Here is an 18,592-nt window from a genome sequence, read left to right as displayed (position 1 = left end):
TGGATCCTCCATAAAATCTAACAATTGCATAATTAGTGCACTGTCTTATTATTACATGAGAGTGGAACCACGGGGTCAGTGGCAGAACATCTGATTTATATGCAGAAGGTCCCAGGTTAGGGCTGCCAGGTCTTACCTCCTCGCCGGCAGGGAGTAGAATGGAGCTCTCTGGGAGTGGGGGGTGGAGCGACATTACCACGCATGATGTCTCCAATGTGATGGCCAGCAGTGGGCAGGATCCTGCAAAACCGGGGGATCCCCTGCTCCCACATGGGGGCTGGCAACCCTATTCCAGGTTTAACAGCCGGCATCTTGAGTTTAAAAGGGTAGGTAGTAAGTGATGAGACAGTACTCTTCCAAAAAACCTGCAGAACTACTACCGTGTTTCCCCGAAAATAAGACACTGCCTTATATTTATTTTTTCTCAAGAAGACACACTAGGGCTTATACCACAAATGCATAGAAATCCTGCTAGGGCTTATTTTTTGGGTAGGTCTTATTTTCGGGGAAAACAGGGTACCAGTCAGAGTTGTAGATACTGACCTAGACAGACTAACAGCCTGCCTCATAAGAACATAAGAAGAGCTCTGCTAGATCATCTAGTCCAGAATCCAATTTCACACAGTGGCCGACAATGTCTTCTGGAGGTCCAGCAACAGGGCATAGAGGCCAAGCCCTTCTGCTGACATTGCCTCCTGGCACTGGGATTCAACAGTTGTCTGCCTCTGAATGTGGAAATTCCCTTTACTCACCATGGCCAGTAGCCACTGATAGATCTATCTTCTGTGAATCTGTCTGATCCCCTTTTAAAACTGTCTATGCCTGTGGCCATCACTACATCTTTTGGCAGTGAATTTCACATTTTAATCACTTGCTGGGTAAAGATGTATTTCCTTTTGTACATCCCAAATCTACTCCCATCAATTTCACTGGATTGCCCTGAAGTTCTAGTGTTTTGGGAGAGGGAGAAAAAGTTCTCTTTGTCAGCTGTCTCCATGTCCCCCCCTTAGTCATCTCTTTTTTAAAGTGAAAAATCCCAGACTCTTCATCCGTTCCTCATAGGAAAGGTGCTCCATCCCCCTAATTTTCTTTGTTGCCTTTTCCCATCTCTGCAGTATCCTTTTTGAGATATGGTGACCAGAACTGCACACAATATTTCATATGAGGTTGCACGCACCATTGATCTATACAGGGAGCATTATAATATCGACCGTTTTATTTTCAATCCCTTTCCTAATAATCCCCAACATAGAGTTTGCCTTTTTCACAGCACCCTTTTCTTTTTGTTGTTTACCCTGACAGATTGCTTGGTAAAATAGTGTTGTATAGTGATTAGGGGGCTTGATTTAAGACTGGGAGGTGCAAGTTCAACTCCCACAAAGTTTACTGAGGGGAAAATGAGAGGATACCACATCCCTGAGCCTGTCACAGGGATGTGGTGCCATTTTAGACCTTTTTCACTTTTAAAAATGCTATTGGGGCCCAATCCTGCTGGGGTTTTGGGGGGCAGCATGGGCAGAACAAAAGGCTCCCGTCTCACCCCCACCTTGTTTATAAGAGCTGAAATGACTGAACAAAGAACAAAGCATGCAACCCATCATTTTTTATTTTATTTTATTTTTGCAGGATCCCTCATTCTCCCATATCACAGTCCCCAGCAGGACTGGGCCCCAATGGCATCCTTAAAAGTTTTTTAAAAGGTTCTAAAAAGGTACCAAGTCCCTGTGACAGAACTGAGGATGTAGTGTCATCTCATTTGGTCCTCAACACACCTGCAGGACCATCTCTCCCCATATGTCCCTCAAAGAGCCTTAAGCTCTGTAGATCAACATCTTCCAGTGGTCCATGGCCCAAAGGACATCTGCTTAGCCTCAGTCAGAGCCAGAGCCTTTTCAGCTCTGGCACCTGCCTGGTGGAATACTCTCCCACATGAGATCAGAGCCCTGCAGGACATTACAGCTCCACGGGGCCTGTAAAATGGAGATGTTCCACCAGGCATATGGTTGAGGTGGCAGATGTCCAGTCACATCAGCCTTACCTACCCTGCTTGCGCTGCTTATTGCACTGATTATTAGGCACTATCTGCTTTGCTGCTTTCTTGTCCACTTGCCCAATACTGATTATCATCCATGGGCACACATACAGACACATTTACAGGGAGCACGTGTCAATTTGTGCCTGACCGCCATCTTGGAAACAGTTTTAGTTGATGCTCAGTATAGGTTTTAATCTTGTGTAGTTATGCCTAAACTGTTCTAAATGTATTGTTTAGATTTATTATTGTAACCCACCCTAAGCCCTTCTTTGCAGGGGAGGGAGGGCTAGAAATCCAATTAAATATATAATTTTTGTAGGAATTGAACTTGGGTGTCCCAGTCTTAAAATAAAAAAGGGGGTAAACCATGTACACTGCCCCGAGCTCGTTAGATGAAGGGCAGGATAACAGTGTAACAAATAAATATTTTTTTTCTTTTAAACACTACATCCGTGTCAAAAAAGTGAAATAATGCAAGTTGTATGAACTTGTGGTAGCAAAGTGTGAACTTGTGTGGCAGCATAGCTGTTGCCAGGCCTGGCCACAGTTCCTTATCCCAGGGGTGGATTGGCCATTATAGGCATCAGGAGGCCTCCTGGTGGGCCTCCCCCCTCACCCCTCCCCTCGGGCCAGGCCTATCCTATGGCAGAAGGACTGCATCTGGCCCACCCAAGCTCCACATGGTATGGAGGAGATGGCACCCAAGCCCCGCATGAGGTAAGGGAAGTAGTGCTCAGCCTGCCCAAGACCTGCATGAGGTGAGGTTAAGGAGGTGATGCCCAGTCTGCTCAAATCCTGTGCAAGACAAGGTGAGGAAGGTAGCCCTGGGCTTAGCCTATCTCCATCTGAGGTGAGGGAAACATTGCCCAGCCCTCCTAAGTCCCATTGCAAGGCAAGGGAGGTGGCACCCAGCCTGCCCAAGCCCTGCCCAAGGCATGATGGAGAGAAACCTTTTGGAGGCAGGGCAGGAGCAGGCCTCTTCCTCTCCAGCATTCCCTTTGGGGTGTATGGCCCTTTTCCAGGGTGGTTTTGATGGGATTTGTGGGTCCCTACAGTTAGCAGAGTGCACAAGGCTTACAACACAATGGAGCGCCTCTAGTCTCTGTGTGTGCTACTAAGAATAAACTTACATGGAGCCTCTTTTGCTATTTCAACCTAACAAGAATTGTCAAAGGCTTTCAGGGCCAGAGTTCATTAGCTGTCGTAGATTTTACAGGTTGTATGGCCATGGTCTTGGCATTGTAGGACCTGACATTTCACCAGTAGCTGTGACTGGCATTCTCAGAGATATAACACAGAAAGATGGAGTACTCTCTGCATCAAGGTGAGAAGAAAAATCAGCAAAAAAGACAGAAGAGCACTCCTTACTTCTGCAGGAATATACCCCATACCATGCAGTTGTGGACAAGTTTACATTGGGACCACACAGCATAGCATTCAGACAAGAATAAAAGAACACGAAAGACACTGCAGACTTAGTCAACCTGAAAGATCAGCAGTGGCTGAACATAGCCTAACTCAAACAGGACACAGTATTTTGTTCCAAGACACTGAAAGGCTGGACAACGCATCCAATTACCATGTCAGATTACACAGGGAAGCCATTGAAATTCATAAGCATAAATACAATTTCAACAGGAAATAAGAGAGTTTAAGAATAAATAGGGCATGGTTTCCTGTCCTGAAAAAACAAAAGGCTCTACATCTGACAATAGCACTACAGATAAGATTAGAATCCACTTGCAAAAGAACTTCCTCAGGAAACAGGAAACCTCCTCAGGAAACAATCCATATACAAAAGAACCTCCTCAGGAAAGCTCCTCCATTAGCATGTGCACAGCCTGAGGAACTCCTACAAGATAATGACTCAGCCGACTTCTGGTTTATGGCTCCTAGTCATGGGGCTTTTGAGGGGTGGCCTCTTCACCAGCGCATTGCTGGGGAATTGAGGCGCTCCTCCACCCCAAAGGTCCTGCCGCTATGCATCCGTATGGAATCAGAGCCGCTGACTGGGACAAGCGTTGGAGATCGAGCGTTTAAAACGTATGCTGAGCAAGGTCCAAGAACCAACAATGAACAGTGAGTCGAGTGAAAGTGAAACACTGACAATTTAAAAAGAAAGCACCCCCCTGGGAATGGCAAGAAAAGCGAGTGGGGGAGGGGCCACTCCTACATGCAGAGACTTACAAGCAATTGAACAAGGGGGGAGCGGATGTAAAAGTGTTAAAATCTGTTTTATGAAACTTACCAGAGCGCGGATAAGCGTCAGAGACTTTAGCAAGTTTTTACAAAAGTAAACAATCCTTAAAAATGGCGTGGAAAAAAACAGAGAGGGACAAGCAAGCAAAAGTGAAACCACCAGGAAGCATGAGTCCACATCCGAAAGAGACCACTGAGTACTCTAAACTCTTGGCGAACTCCTTGAGTCCTCTACTGGATCAGATGACCAACATCAATCAACAGCTGGCAACTCTGAACCAAAATTTTGCAACTCAGCAGCTTCAACTGTCTGAAACCACAAAAAAGACAGAGCAAACAGCTGAGAACGTAAAGAAAATGGACAGTTCTAAAAAAGTAAAGAAAAAGGTGCAAATGCTAGAAAGGAAGCAAGCTTCGGTGGAATCTCAACTGCTACAATTGCAAATGGAGAAAGCCAACCTGGTACTCTGGTTCCAAGGGGTGCCTGAATCCAAAGATGAGAATCTAAAACAACTTTTGAGTGATGCATTAGCTCCAGTTACAGATTTAAAAGTGGAATATCTTATAAGCGAAATGGATGTGGTCTATAGGGCCTACTCCATCTACATCATGAAAAATAATCTGCCTCGAGAGATAGTGGTTAGATTCTCGAAGAGACACATGAGGGACTTAGTTCTCAAAGCAACTACAGGCAAACCCCTGAAAATCGGGGCAACACCATCAGGATTCTAAAAAACATTCCATTTGAAATAAGGAAGAAGAGGAAGAAGTATAAAGACTTAATCCTTTTTTTTACAAACAAACAGCATTTCCTAGAGATGGTTGACACCTGAAGGCATCACTTTCAAACTGCAGGACCAAAAAGAAAAAATTGACTCTGTCTCTAAAGTGCATGAGTTCATGAGATTGCAACTGGGAGAACCAGTTGAGGACGTTAAGGAAGATGACAGCAAATCTAGTGGTGAAGTGGACTCTGTGTCTTCCAACAAGGACTCTGCTTCGGAAAAGGGGGTGGCGACCCCTAAATGAGAATACTACTTGAGGATTAGAAAAGATAAATCAAAGTAAAGGCTGAAGAGCTCTGAAGGGTGCCTTAAACTATTAGTTGTAAAGGATGCTCTTGGTGTGTTTTTTAAACAGTTAAAAATGGTTCAAAAGATAATCAATGTAGCTTAATTGACTATGTTCAATGTATTACTAGCATTTAAGACTAACATTTTTTTAAGCTGATGTTATGATCTCCTATTCTTGGGGTTTTAGTTATTAGTGGTTTTATTTACTTTCTCCCTAGTTGTAGATGTTCCCTCCCTAATTTTCGTTGTAGTTTGTAATCTATAGAAAATGCAATAAAAAATCCCCTCTGGGGGCTTAAAAAAAAGATGGCTCAGCCCTACCCCACCTTCCTGAGTAGATATAAATTACCTGTCTACCAATTTACTTCTCACCTTGACACAGAGAGTACTCCATCTTTCTATGTTATATCTCTGAGGATGCCAGTCACAGCTACTGGCGAAATGTCAGGTCCTACAAGACCAAGGCCATACAACCCGTTGGAGACACCGGTGGGGGGATGGGGGGATGTTCCAGGAGCTGGAAGCATTGCCTCTGATGTGCCAGAAGTGATGTTGCACACTGTGCTTGCGTCACTGGGAAGTGACACAGGCACATCAGGAGCGATGCTCTGGTTTCTGGAGAAAACTCTGTTAAAATTGCTCTCAAACAATAGTTTTGCCCAAAAACCAGAGTGTCACCCTGACATCGGTACATTGTGTGACGTTGTTGTTGGGGGGATTTTGTCCCGCCAGCCAGCTGGCCTGCGATGGGCAGGAGCCCACAAAACTGGGCAATCTCCCACCCTCAAGTGGGGAATGCCAACCCTATTCATTAGTCACATATTTAAACAAACATTTTGACCAAGGGTTTCAACAAAAAAAAAGTTACCATTTTCCCCAGTTAACTTGTGCCTAGACCAGTAGTTTGATGGATGCTGTGATATTCATTCTGTTGTTATTCTTTGTCTAGATAATGAGAATGTCCAGGCTCACAGAGGTATGTAATCAATTTGACCAATTTCCTATTACAGCTATTTACTCTTTAGATGTTAAGAAAATGAGTCTAATAATTAGATTTTCTTACAGCTATGATGCCCGTTCCTGGAGTAGCATACATGAGTCAGATCGATCATTTCAGACCAGAAAGCTCTAGAGCATGGCTTCATCACACACATGACATGGGTATTGTTATAATTTCCTTATCTCATAAAAGGATTACAGTATTTATATGAATTTATTGATTCATTTTTCTATAAACATTTGCTTTCTATCCTTATATGTGTTCATCAAGGCAAATCATAATGGCAAACTAAGACTTCTAAAATCAGTAAAACAGCACCCATAGTAACATTTCAAAAGTACTTTTTAAACCGCAGCACACTTGCATTGTGAAATTGGGGGGGGGGACATCCTAAAACCAAATAGTCCCTAGGTGAAAAGAAAATCAATCACTCAAGGGCTAGGCAATCAGGATAGACTTTTTCTGGTGCCTAAAAGATAAGTACGATGTCAAGAGAATATTTTTCAGGAGGGAGTTCGATAAATAGGACGCAACTACAGAAAAGACACTCTCTCTGGCTGCTTCCCCAGGGACCTTTTGTTTCACCTTGCCTCCCAAACAATACTTTTGCCTTTTTTTCACACAACATTGTGCAATTGTGCATTTTCCACTGTGAAGGTTTTCGTCTGCCTCACAATTTTACCCAAAACTGCGGTGGTAAATTATTCCATAAAGATCACACTCAGAATGGGCTTGAGAACTGTGTGGCTGGGAAGGTGCAGGTTTTCAGGCCTACCCACCCATCAACATCTGTGCTGCTTTCCTTCCCTATCCCTTCATGGCTGTCACTGGTGTGCCTTGCCCCAAGTGAGATTTTTGCAACTTTTTATAATTGGTCGTTGCTATATCAGTATAGTGTTGAAACAAACATGATACTGATCTTTGGTACTGCCTATTTTTTAAAAAGTCAGGGCTGGAAGCACCAGTAGTGAAAGAGGAGTGGAACTGGCAGATGTTAGAGGGGGTAAGGCAGGGGAACACAGAGACTTGGAGATGCTCCATTGCCCTGAGAATGCCTCCATCCATGTGGAAGAAGACTCTGATACATAGGCTTCTAACTTTTCAATGCATAATTGACTATTCTCTTATCTAGAAAATATTTTCAAGGGGTACAGAACAGTCACAGGCTGCATTCACAGTTTGTTGAATGTTATACGATTGTAATAATGTCTGAAGTTTTCCTATCCAGGCAGAAAAATCCATGGCATAAATTATTACAAAGCCACGATATTCAATAATTTTATGAAGTGACTTACACTTCGTTGGACACAGGTTTAAACAATCATTTTGACCAAGGGTTTCAACAAAAACAAAGTTACCGTTTTCTCCGGTTAACTTTTGCCTAGGGCACTACTTTGATGGACTCTGTGATATTCATTCTGTTGTTATTCTTTGTCTAGATTCTGGGAGTTTCCTGATTCAAAGAGGTACGTAATCAACTCGATCAATTTACTATTACGGCTATTTGCTCTAACAATCAGATTTTCATACAGTTATGCAGTCTCTTCCTGGGATTTCAGCACATATGGATGATTGATCCTGTCAGACCAGAAGGCCCCAGAGCAATGTTTCATTATCATCCTGACTTGGGAATTCTTTTAATTTCCTTGTCTCATAAAAGGATGACAGTACTTGTATGCATTTATTTATTCATTTTGCTATAAACATTTGTTTTCTGTCCTAATATGTGCTCATCAAGGCAAATCACACTGAAAAGCTAGGAATTATAAAATAACTTACCAGAGCGCGGATAAGCGTCAGAGACTTTAGCAAGTTTTTACAAAAGTAAACAATCCTTAAAAATGGCGTGGAAAAAAACAGAGAGGGACAAGCAAGCAAAAGTGAAACCACCAGGAAGCATGAGTCCACATCCGAAAGAGACCACTGAGTACTCTAAACTCTTGGCGAACTCCTTGAGTCCTCTACTGGATCAGATGACCAACATCAATCAACAGCTGGCAACTCTGAACCAAAATTTTGCAACTCAGCAGCTTCAACTGTCTGAAACCACAAAAAAGACAGAGCAAACAGCTGAGAACGTAAAGAAAATGGACAGTTCTAAAAAAGTAAAGAAAAAGGTGCAAATGCTAGAAAGGAAGCAAGCTTCGGTGGAATCTCAACTGCTACAATTGCAAATGGAGAAAGCCAACCTGGTACTCTGGTTCCAAGGGGTGCCTGAATCCAAAGATGAGAATCTAAAACAACTTTTGAGTGATGCATTAGCTCCAGTTACAGATTTAAAAGTGGAATATTTTATAAGCGAAATGGATGTGGTCTATAGGGCCTACTCCATCTACATCATGAAAAATAATCTGCCTCGAGAGATAGTGGTTAGATTCTCGAAGAGACACATGAGGGACTTAGTTCTCAAAGCAACTACAGGCAAACCCCTGAAAATCGGGGCAACACCATCAGGATTCTAAAAAACATTCCATTTGAAATAAGGAAGAAGAGGAAGAAGTATAAAGACTTAATCCTTTTTTTTACAAACAAACAGCATTTCCTAGAGATGGTTGACACCTGAAGGCATCACTTTCAAACTGCAGGACCAAAAAGAAAAAATTGACTCTGTCTCTAAAGTGCATGAGTTCATGAGATTGCAACTGGGAGAACCAGTTGAGGACGTTAAGGAAGATGACAGCAAATCTAGTGGTGAAGTGGACTCTGTGTCTTCCAACAAGGACTCTGCTTCGGAAAAGGGGGTGGCGACCCCTAAATGAGAATACTACTTGAGGATTAGAAAAGATAAATCAAAGTAAAGGCTGAAGAGCTCTGAAGGGTGCCTTAAACTATTAGTTGTAAAGGATGCTCTTGGTGTGTTTTTTAAACAGTTAAAAATGGTTCAAAAGATAATCAATGTAGCTTAATTGACTATGTTCAATGTATTACTAGCATTTAAGACTAACATTTTTTTAAGCTGATGTTATGATCTCCTATTCTTGGGGTTTTAGTTATTAGTGGTTTTATTTACTTTCTCCCTAGTTGTAGATGTTCCCTCCCTAATTTTCGTTGTAGTTTGTAATCTATAGAAAATGCAATAAAAAATCCCCTCTGGGGGCTTAAAAAAAAGATGGCTCAGCCCTACCCCACCTTCCTGAGTAGATATAAATTACCTGTCTACCAATTTACTTCTCACCTTGACACAGAGAGTACTCCATCTTTCTATGTTATATCTCTGAGGATGCCAGTCACAGCTACTGGCAAAATGTCAGGTCCTACAAGACCAAGGCCATACAACCCGTTGGAGACACCGGTGGGGGGATGGGGGGATGTTCCAGGAGCTGGAAGCATTGCCTCTGATGTGCCAGAAGTGATGTTGCACACTGTGCTTGCGTCACTGGGAAGTGACACAGGCACATCAGGAGCGATGCTCTGGTTTCTGGAGAAAACTCTGTTAAAATTGCTCTCAAACAATAGTTTTGCCCAAAAACCAGAGTGTCACCCTGACATCGGTACATTGTGTGACGTTGTTGTTGGGGGGATTTTGTCCCGCCAGCCAGCTGGCCTGCGATGGGCAGGAGCCCACAAAACTGGGCAATCTCCCACCCTCAAGTGGGGAATGCCAACCCTATTCATTAGTCACATATTTAAACAAACATTTTGACCAAGGGTTTCAACAAAAAGAAAGTTACCATTTTCCCCAGTTAACTTGTGCCTAGACCAGTAGTTTGATGGATGCTGTGATATTCATTCTGTTGTTATTCTTTGTCTAGATTCTGGGAGTTTCCTGATTCAAAGAGGTACGTAATCAACTCGATCAATTTACTATTACGGCTATTTGCTCTAACAATCAGATTTTCATACAGTTATGCAGTCTCTTCCTGGGATTTCAGCACATATGGATGATTGATCCTGTCAGACCAGAAGGCTCCAGAGAAATGTTTCATTACCATCCTGACTTGGGAATTATTTTAATTTCCTTGCCTCATAAAAGGATGACAGCACTTGCATGCATTTATTTATTCATTTTGCTATAAACATTTGTTTTCTGTCCTAATATGTGCTCATCAAGGCAAATCACACTGAAAAGCTAGGAATTATAAAATCAGTAAAACAGCAACAGTAGCAATTCACAGCAGTAACATTTAAAGAGAGCTTTTTAAAACTGCAACACACACGCAATTGCACAATAAATTGTAAAAAGAAAAATCCTAAAAATCAAAACAACTAGTCCCTAGGTGAGGGGGAAATCAGTCACTCAAGGGTCCAACCATCAGGATGGACTTTTCCTGGTGCCTAAAAGAGACCTTTGAGACCAATAAGATTTCAGAGTATGAACTTTTGAGAGTCTGATAAAGGGAGCTTTGATTCTTGAAGATCATACACCAAAAAACTTCTTGGTCTCTAAGGAGCTACTGGACTCCAGTCTAGCTGTTTATCTTGGAAATTTTATTCCTTCCAAACCCTTCTTCGGCTCTTTGGGAAATCTTCAGTTTGTGCTTGGATTTGTTAATACAGGTTTGAATCTGAGAACTTTTTTAGTTGAAAAGCAATCTATAAATAAATAAACTAGCTACATACCAAAAACAGAAGCTGCAAGTGGGGGACCCACAAGTAATTGTGGGGGGTCATCTCATTTAACCCTCCCCAGTTTCTTCTAACCCTCTTCCTATCAGCTCCCTTTCCCTGCTCTCCTTCCTACCCACTTTCCTTTCCTTTCTTTTTATACCCTTAGAAGCTCATTGATTCACAGATCCTGAGCAGCTGGAAATACTTTCTTCTTCTTCTTCTTCTTCTTCTTCTGATGATGATGATGATGATGATGATGCAAGAGCTAAAAGGATTGAGTTGCTAGAGTAAACTTAGGATCCTTATCACTGAGCAAAAGACCCAGGGTTTCCAGAGTGTACGGGGATGTTTGGTTAATGAAAGGCTTAATACAGTGATCCCTTTTATTCTCAAAGAACTTGCATTCAAGCAGGGCATGGAACGATGTATCTATCCAATTAAGGCCACAAGGGCAGATTCTGTCAGAATAGGGTCTATTCAAACATCTCCCCAGCAAAAACCATTGTACGTATAATATTCAGTCTTGCAAAGAAAATAGCTCTACAGTAATGTGGGATGGGAAGATAGTACATATGGGAGGGGGGAGTAAAGATCTTGGGAAAGAAAGGCCAAAAGATAGGGGTAAGCAAACTCTGTGGGCTCTCAGGATTAGACTGCTGTAACCAATATGTAGGTTTTGAGCAGAGAAAATGCTTTGGATTTGGCCATCTCAAAAATATAATTAATCAACATTCCAACTGTCATCAATTTCTCATGCAGGGCTTTCATACAAGTCGATTTGTGGGTATCTCGATTTAGAGCAGCTAACAAACCATGTTCAGCACAGAGCTGTTTTAATCTCATTTAAAGGCATAAAGCTATGCTCTGGCTTCCAAGGATATACGTCCAAATTCTGCCCGGAATACGCACCCCAATTTCAGCTAATTTTGGTGGATGGCAGCAGTCATTAAAGATTGTTGCTACATCATTTAAATATAAATTAAACAAAAAAGATGCCAACAAGTATCCCTGTTCTACTCCTTTTTCCAAATTAAATGGATTTGTTAAATTTCCATCATACCGACATAGTACACACACACACACACACACAGAGGGGTCATTTCATAGAAAAAGAGGTGCAGGAGCTCATTAGCATAACTTATTTGCATATGCCACACCCCCTGACATCACCGGAGCTCAGGCTCCACTGGACTGTTTTGGATTGCTAGCTAATTGGGGGGAGGAAATGTGCAGATCTGTCCTCGCAGAGGAGGGAGAGCTTGTACCTGAAGAAAACTTGGTCTTAAAGGTGCCACTGGACTGTCTTGGACCAGGGGGCCGGGGGAAGCTCTGCAATTTACCTGGCTGCTTCTTGCTCTGACTGAGGGCTGCTGGGAGCAGAGGGTGGGGCTTGTTGCATGTGCCCGCCCCCTGGGCTCTTTACTGCCGAAGCTCCGCTCCTGTGCGCTCCTGCAGGAAATGACCCCTATATATATAAACATTAAAAAAGTCCTAGGAGTCTTTTGTCCATAGTAGTTTGATTAAGTTTTTTCCATAATCTGGGGCAATTTATGGAACTGAAGGCCCCCTTGAGGTCAATAAAAGCCACATAAAGACACCCCCCCTTAAAGGATGAATATTTCTCAGCCAGGTGATAAAGAACTAGGCAGTGGTTGTATGTTGAAAAACTCCTCCTAAATCCTATTTGTTCATATCCCAATAAGATTTATGATTCCATCCAATCCAGGAGCTTCTTTAGTAGATAAGCAGAGTATAGCTTTCCTAAAGAAGTAAGAAGGCTAATTGGTCATTCACAGGATGGGTCACTTCTACATCCCTTTTAAAATATTGGAACAATAGTACAGTGCTTCCATAAATCGGGTATTTGTCCTCTGATGTTAATTTGAGTGAAAATTGGGACCAGAACTGTGGCCCACCATTACGGATTAGCCATAAATAGCTCATTAGGAATTAGATCAGAACTTGGGGCTTTTCCTAGTTTTAATTCCTTGATAAGGCAAATGACCTCCTTAATTGTCCTCTGATGTTAATTTGAGTGAAAATTGGGACCAGAACTGTGGCCCACCATTACGGATTAGCCATAAATAGCTCATTAGGAATTAGATCAGAACTTGGGGCTTTTCCTAGTTTTAATTCCTTGATAAGGCAAATAACCTCCTTAATTGATACCTCGGATCAAGATGCTGTTACATCAAGAGGAATAATAAAGGATGTACTAGGTGTACTAGCAGTAGCATTGGAGAATAGCTTCTTGAAATAGTTTTCCCATGTCAGAGAGGCTGGAGGCCGTATCAGGCTGGGTTTGGAGCACCCTAGGCTGATCGTCTTGGGTGACTTCAACGTCAATGCTGAGGATGCAACCTCCAGCCGGGCTGTGGACCTGGTGTCATCCATGGCGGCACTGGGACTCTCTCAATTTGTCTCAGCTCCCACGCATTGGGCCGGTCACATGCTCGATTTGATCTTTGCGGTGGGGGTGACAGTGGACCGGATCACTGCAGAGGCAGTGCCATGGTTGGACCACCTGGCCCTGAAGGCCCGTCTGAATGGTCCACCCCAACCTTGTTTAGGCGACGAGCAGATTTTTGCTCGCTCGCGGCGCCAAATGGACCCAGTGTGGTTCCAGATGGCCCTGAGGGATCCGAGGCCCCCTGGCAGCTTGTTGGATGAGCTGGTGGAGGACTGGCATATCCGGCTCTCTTCAGCCATCGATGAGATTGCTCCCAGGTGCCCTCTCTGCACTCGTGTTAGGCAAGCGCCTTGGTATACCCAGGAGCTGTGAGAGCTGAAGCGAGAACTGAGATGGCTAGAGAGACGGTGGCGCCGAGCTCGCGCTGAGGGCGTGATCCGAGACCAAACCAGCCATTTCCTCCTGGGGGACCATTGCTGCCAGTCTCCAGGGGAGGACTGGAGATGACTCAGAATTAAAACTGCTCTCCAGATGGCAGAGATCAATTCCACTGGAGAAAATGACTGCTTTGCACAGTGGACTCTGAGTCATTATACCCTGATGAGGTCACTTCCTCTCCTGCTTGGGTCCCCACTGAGGAGAAAGACTGTACTTTTCCTAGGTAGCGGCTCTAGGTGTGGAGGAGAGATGGAAAACTGAAGTCAATTACAAGTGCTCTTCAGATGGCAGAGATCAGTTCCCCTGGAGAAAACAGTAAGCTCTGTGTCATTATACCTTGCTGAGGTTGCCACAGCAAATTGACACTGAATGCTCAAAGCCAGGGCACCTGCCCAGAGTCTCTTTCTAGAGCTCATTGTATTTATTTCCACAACGGGCCTTATTTCTAGTATAATATAAATAGCAAGAGTTGAGACAGAGCTATCATCTTGCCTTCCCAACCCCACCTTACCCCTAACTCAAAGCCAGTAAATATTTCAGCTAACACCATATAAATAAAATAATAATATAAATAGCAAGAGTTGAGACAGAGCTATCATCTTGCCTTCCCAACCCCACCTTACCCCTAACTCAAAGCCAGTAAATATTTCAGCTAACACCATATAAATAAAATAAAAGGAAAGTAAGATGAAGTGTTAGAAGGGGGATGAAGAAGGAAGGGGGGGAAGAAAGAAAGTAAAAATAAACTAGTTAGGAGTTAGAGCCCTAACTACACTTAGCGGATGAGTAGCTGCAGTAGCAGCTTTGATTAATTAAAGAAACTACTCCATTTTATGTGTATAGCAGCTGGGATTGCCTGAATGCTGAGATAAGGCTATAGAGGGAGCTTTCACTTCTCCCTTGTAAGAGAAAGAAAAGACACCCCCGTCTTTAAGCAGAAGGAGGGGGAAAGTTAAAAACAGAATAGAAAGAAGAACTATTTAAAACAAAGGCTAAAATCAATTAGAATCAGCTAAAATAGTACTCCTCCAAAGCAGAGCACAAGCTGTAAATGCCTGTTCACACTCAACTGGCAAACACAAACAAACAAAAACAACTAAACCAAAAACATTTGAGGCTGCCAAAGGCAGCTACTTCTTGATAAAACAGATCAAGCCAGTGACTCTGAAAATAAAACTAGAAGACAAAACCAGCTAAAAACAATTAAAAGAAGGAATTGCTTTCAGAGCAAACAGCAACACTGCCACCCAGCCCCCTTCCCACTGACTAACCTGTTTATCTGCCCCCAATATTCAACTATATTTATATCCTACTCTTCTCCATAATAAGGGCTGAACGCAGTTTACATCATTCTTTTATTTTATCCTTACAACAGCCCTGTGAGCTAGGTTGGCTGAGAGTGTGTGACTGGCCCAAAGTCACCTAGTGAGCTTCCACAGCAAACCTAAGTCTCCCAGATCCTAGTCTGAAATTCGAACTACTACAGCACACTATCTTTTGAGGGGTGGCTGTTGTTAAACAGTAGGATCAGCTGGGCCTGGGTGAGGCATCAAAACTGCATGGTAGCAAGTTGCCCAGGTCTGGCTGCAATGAGTCCTCCTTCAAAGGCCTTGCCTTTTACTGAAAGAAACCAAGGCTTCAACTGGCAATACTGTTATGGTTGCCTAGCAACTGCCACTGAGGTCATGTGTTCTTAAAGCACCAGGTGCTACTTCTGTTATTTTGGATTTTCAACCCTCCCCCAGTGATTTTTTTTAAGATTCAGATTTGTCTGTAAATCTAGGACTTTTCTCAGGAGCCAGTTTGGTGTAGTGGTTAAGTGCGCAGACTCTAATCTGGGAGAGCCGGGTTTGATTCCCCTCTCCTCCACTTGCACCTGGCTGGATGACCTTGGGCAAGCCATAATTCTGGCACAGCTGTTCTTGCAAAAGAGCAGTTTTTGTCAGAGTTCTCTCAGCCCCACCTACTTCACAGGGTGTCTGTTGTGGGGAGGGGAAGGGAAAGGAGTTTGTAAGACGCTCTGAGATACCTTTGGTTAGTGAAGGGCGGGGTATAAATCCAATCTCTTCTTCTCTTCTTATTCTTGTTGAAGGATCCATCCTGTTTGTTCATGGCTCAAGTCTCTTGATTTAAGTATCCATAGGTTTGGCAATGTTGAGAAGTAGATATATTGATGATAGTTTCTTTGTGATGAGAACCAGCATTTATTTTAAATTGCATCTACTAATACCGTGTTGCAAAATCATTTTAGTAAAAGATTCTTATGGTGGACGGCCACCCCTAAAATGTATGATTGTACAGTCCTACATTTTAAAGGTTATACAGCTCCAGTCCATTGTTAAATTGTTTGTAGAATTTATTTCTAAGCTGAAAAACTGCTGTGGAGAGGGTTCTTCATGACAACACAGGAGTTCAGTCAGTCAGCACTCAGCACATCCCCTTCTCCTTCATATTAGCAGAACTTGTTCCCACTGAGTCCAGTCCTCAAGAGATTATTGTAAAAATATTGTAAAATTTTCACTGTATGAAAAATAATATAACAGTGTAAATCTCTCATAGGTGGATTGTCTGGAGGAACATCAAAAAGAAGACAGTCGTCAGGTATTCTTATAACTCTAAATTAAGCAGAGATTACAGGATCATGCAGACATGCAGAATAGTTCCTTTGTCTGGAAAATGTTATTCCTAACCTTTCTGCTTTTCCTTGGAAAATACTTTGCCACGTTTGTACTTTGTGATCAACAGATTTTAAAAGTGCTTATTTTTCTGTGAACAATACTATGCTGGTAGGAAAGTGCCTCACCCTGACGTAGTGAGCGGCTCATTCATTCCCAACAAAGTGCTCCTTGCATCTGTCTCCTAGAGTTCCTAATGCTGCCTCATTCCTTAAATTCCTTACTTAAAATCCTTCACATAATGCAGATTTACACTCCTTCACATATAGCCATTGATTCCTACCCCCCACCCTTTTAAGAGAAGGGTTTGTTTTTTTCTGTTTGCTTTCTCTTCAAAGAGAAATGAATGCATCTATATATCTAATAGCCAAGTTGTCCCCTCTGTGCGGATATCTAAGTCCTCACATCGGGGGCACTGGGGGGGGGTGCAGAGAGATTTTCCTGCACACTTGGAGAAGTCTCCAGGTGTGCAGAAAAATCTTAAAAGTTGAAAAAATATATGGGGGATACTTAAATCCCCCCCAAAAGTAAAAGAGTGTTCCCTGCGCATGCGCAGAGAACGTTCTGGCTCTTGGGGGAGAAACTCGGTGGGCCTGGTGGCTGGGAGCTGCTGAGGCCTCACCGCCAGAGCCAGGAAGGGAGGAGATCAGCTGGCCTGGCAGCTGGGAGCCTCTCGGGCCTCGCTGCTGGAGCCGGGGGGGAGGAGATTGGCGGGCCCGGTGGCTGGGAGCCGGGGGAGAAGCTTACCTATGGCCGCTTCCTCCTCAGCCCCGAAGTCCTCCTGCTTCTGCAGGCCGGGAGCTGGGGGGAATACTCCCCCCCGCGCGCGAGTATCGCGGGTTCCTCTTCTTGTCCTTTTCTAATGTCATCCCTTACCGTTCTTTTAAGTTACACTCCCCAGAGTGGTGCTCTAGCAGCAACACAGGACAGTTTGGGGAGGCACTTCTTGCCTCTGAGTATCAAGGGAGTGAAATGTTGAAATGTTGCAGAACCTCCCTTCTTGCCTCCCCTCTCTCCAAACTGTTCTTTGATCAAAAGGGAATTTATTATAAACAGAGTTCAAACAAATTCCTAAAAAGAGGAAAAGAAATGGATTGTTGGATCTCAGGGGGAAACTGGGTAAAGAGGAATTAAGAATTTCCCTTAGCAAAGCTACTTATTATGTTGTTGAGAAGAGGATGCTTTAAAAATGGCATTCACTGGATGGAAGAGTACTTAAGCTAAATGTGCCTTCTAAATGCTGCTGGGATTAGTAGCATCAAGATAGCTGCCCCTCCCTCCTGCAGCATTGAGTTGCTAAACTATCTAGGCTGAAATAAATTATTCAAGCAAGGGTCGCCAACCTTGTTGAGCCTGTGGGCCCTTTGGGGCATTCTGAAAAAGGGCTGTCATGAGATTCAAGGTTACAGATGTTATATCACTTGAGTCGGAGCGAATAGGGGGTAGGGATCTCACTACCGACCTTCGGTGGGGCGCCTTTGGTGCCAGCGCCGCGGGTCAGGAGTTTGGGAGTGCTCCTGGATGCCCCTTTAACAGTGGAGGCCCAAGTAGCAGCCACTGCCAAGGCGGCCTTTTACCATCTACGGCTGATCAGGCAATTGGTTCCCTTCCTCAAACGCAACGACCTTGCAACAGTGATCCACGCGATGGTCACCTTGAGATTAGACTATTGTAATGCTCTCTATAGCCAGTTTGGTGTAGTGGTTAAGTGCATGGACTCTAATCTGGGAGAACCGAGTTTGATTCCCCACTCCTCCACTTGCACCTGGCTGGATGACCTTGGGCAAGCCGTAGTTCTGATAAGAACTGTTCTTGAAAAAGAACAGTTTCTGTCAAGAGCTCTCTCAGCCCCACCTACCTCACAGGGTGTCTGTTGTGGGGAGAGGAAAGGAGTTTGTAAGCTGCTCTGAGACACCTTTGGGTAGTGAAAGGCAGGGTATAAATCCAATCTCTTCTTCTTCTTCTACTACATGGGGCTGCCTTTGTCCCAGATCCGGAGGCTGCAGCTAGTGCAGAATGCCGCAGCCAGGCTGTTGATGGGCCTCTCCATACAGGACCACATCCGGCTTGTGCTGAGGACACTGCACTGGCTGCCTATAGCGTACTAAGTTCGGTTCAAGGTGTTGGTTTTAACCTTTAAAGCCCTATATAGTCCGGGGCCTGCCTACCTGAGGGACCACCTCTCCCCATACGAGCCCCAGAGAGCACTGAGCT

General features: G+C 43.7%; 1 protein-coding gene across 1 annotated transcript in view; it reads left to right on the top strand.

Moving 5' to 3' along the window:
- Nucleotides 1-18,592, top strand: part of LOC107107217 (inter-alpha-trypsin inhibitor heavy chain H4-like) — a 70,820-nt gene that overhangs the window by 35,955 nt on the left and 16,273 nt on the right. Inside the window, exons 14-17 of the mRNA XM_015407477.1 lie at nt 106-228; nt 6,257-6,283; nt 7,747-7,773; nt 10,060-10,086. Of these exons, the coding sequence (XP_015262963.1) occupies nt 106-228; nt 6,257-6,283; nt 7,747-7,773; nt 10,060-10,086 (204 nt within the window). The remainder of the gene's footprint in view (nt 1-105; nt 229-6,256; nt 6,284-7,746; nt 7,774-10,059; nt 10,087-18,592) is intronic.

This window comes from Gekko japonicus, unplaced genomic scaffold (assembly GCF_001447785.1).
Source record: "Gekko japonicus isolate JY-2015 unplaced genomic scaffold, Gekko_japonicus_V1.1 scaffold728, whole genome shotgun sequence".
NCBI classification, from domain to species: domain Eukaryota; kingdom Metazoa; phylum Chordata; class Lepidosauria; order Squamata; family Gekkonidae; genus Gekko; species Gekko japonicus.
The sequence above is the reverse complement of the archived record's forward strand: the minus strand, read 5'-3'. Positions and strand labels throughout refer to the sequence as shown.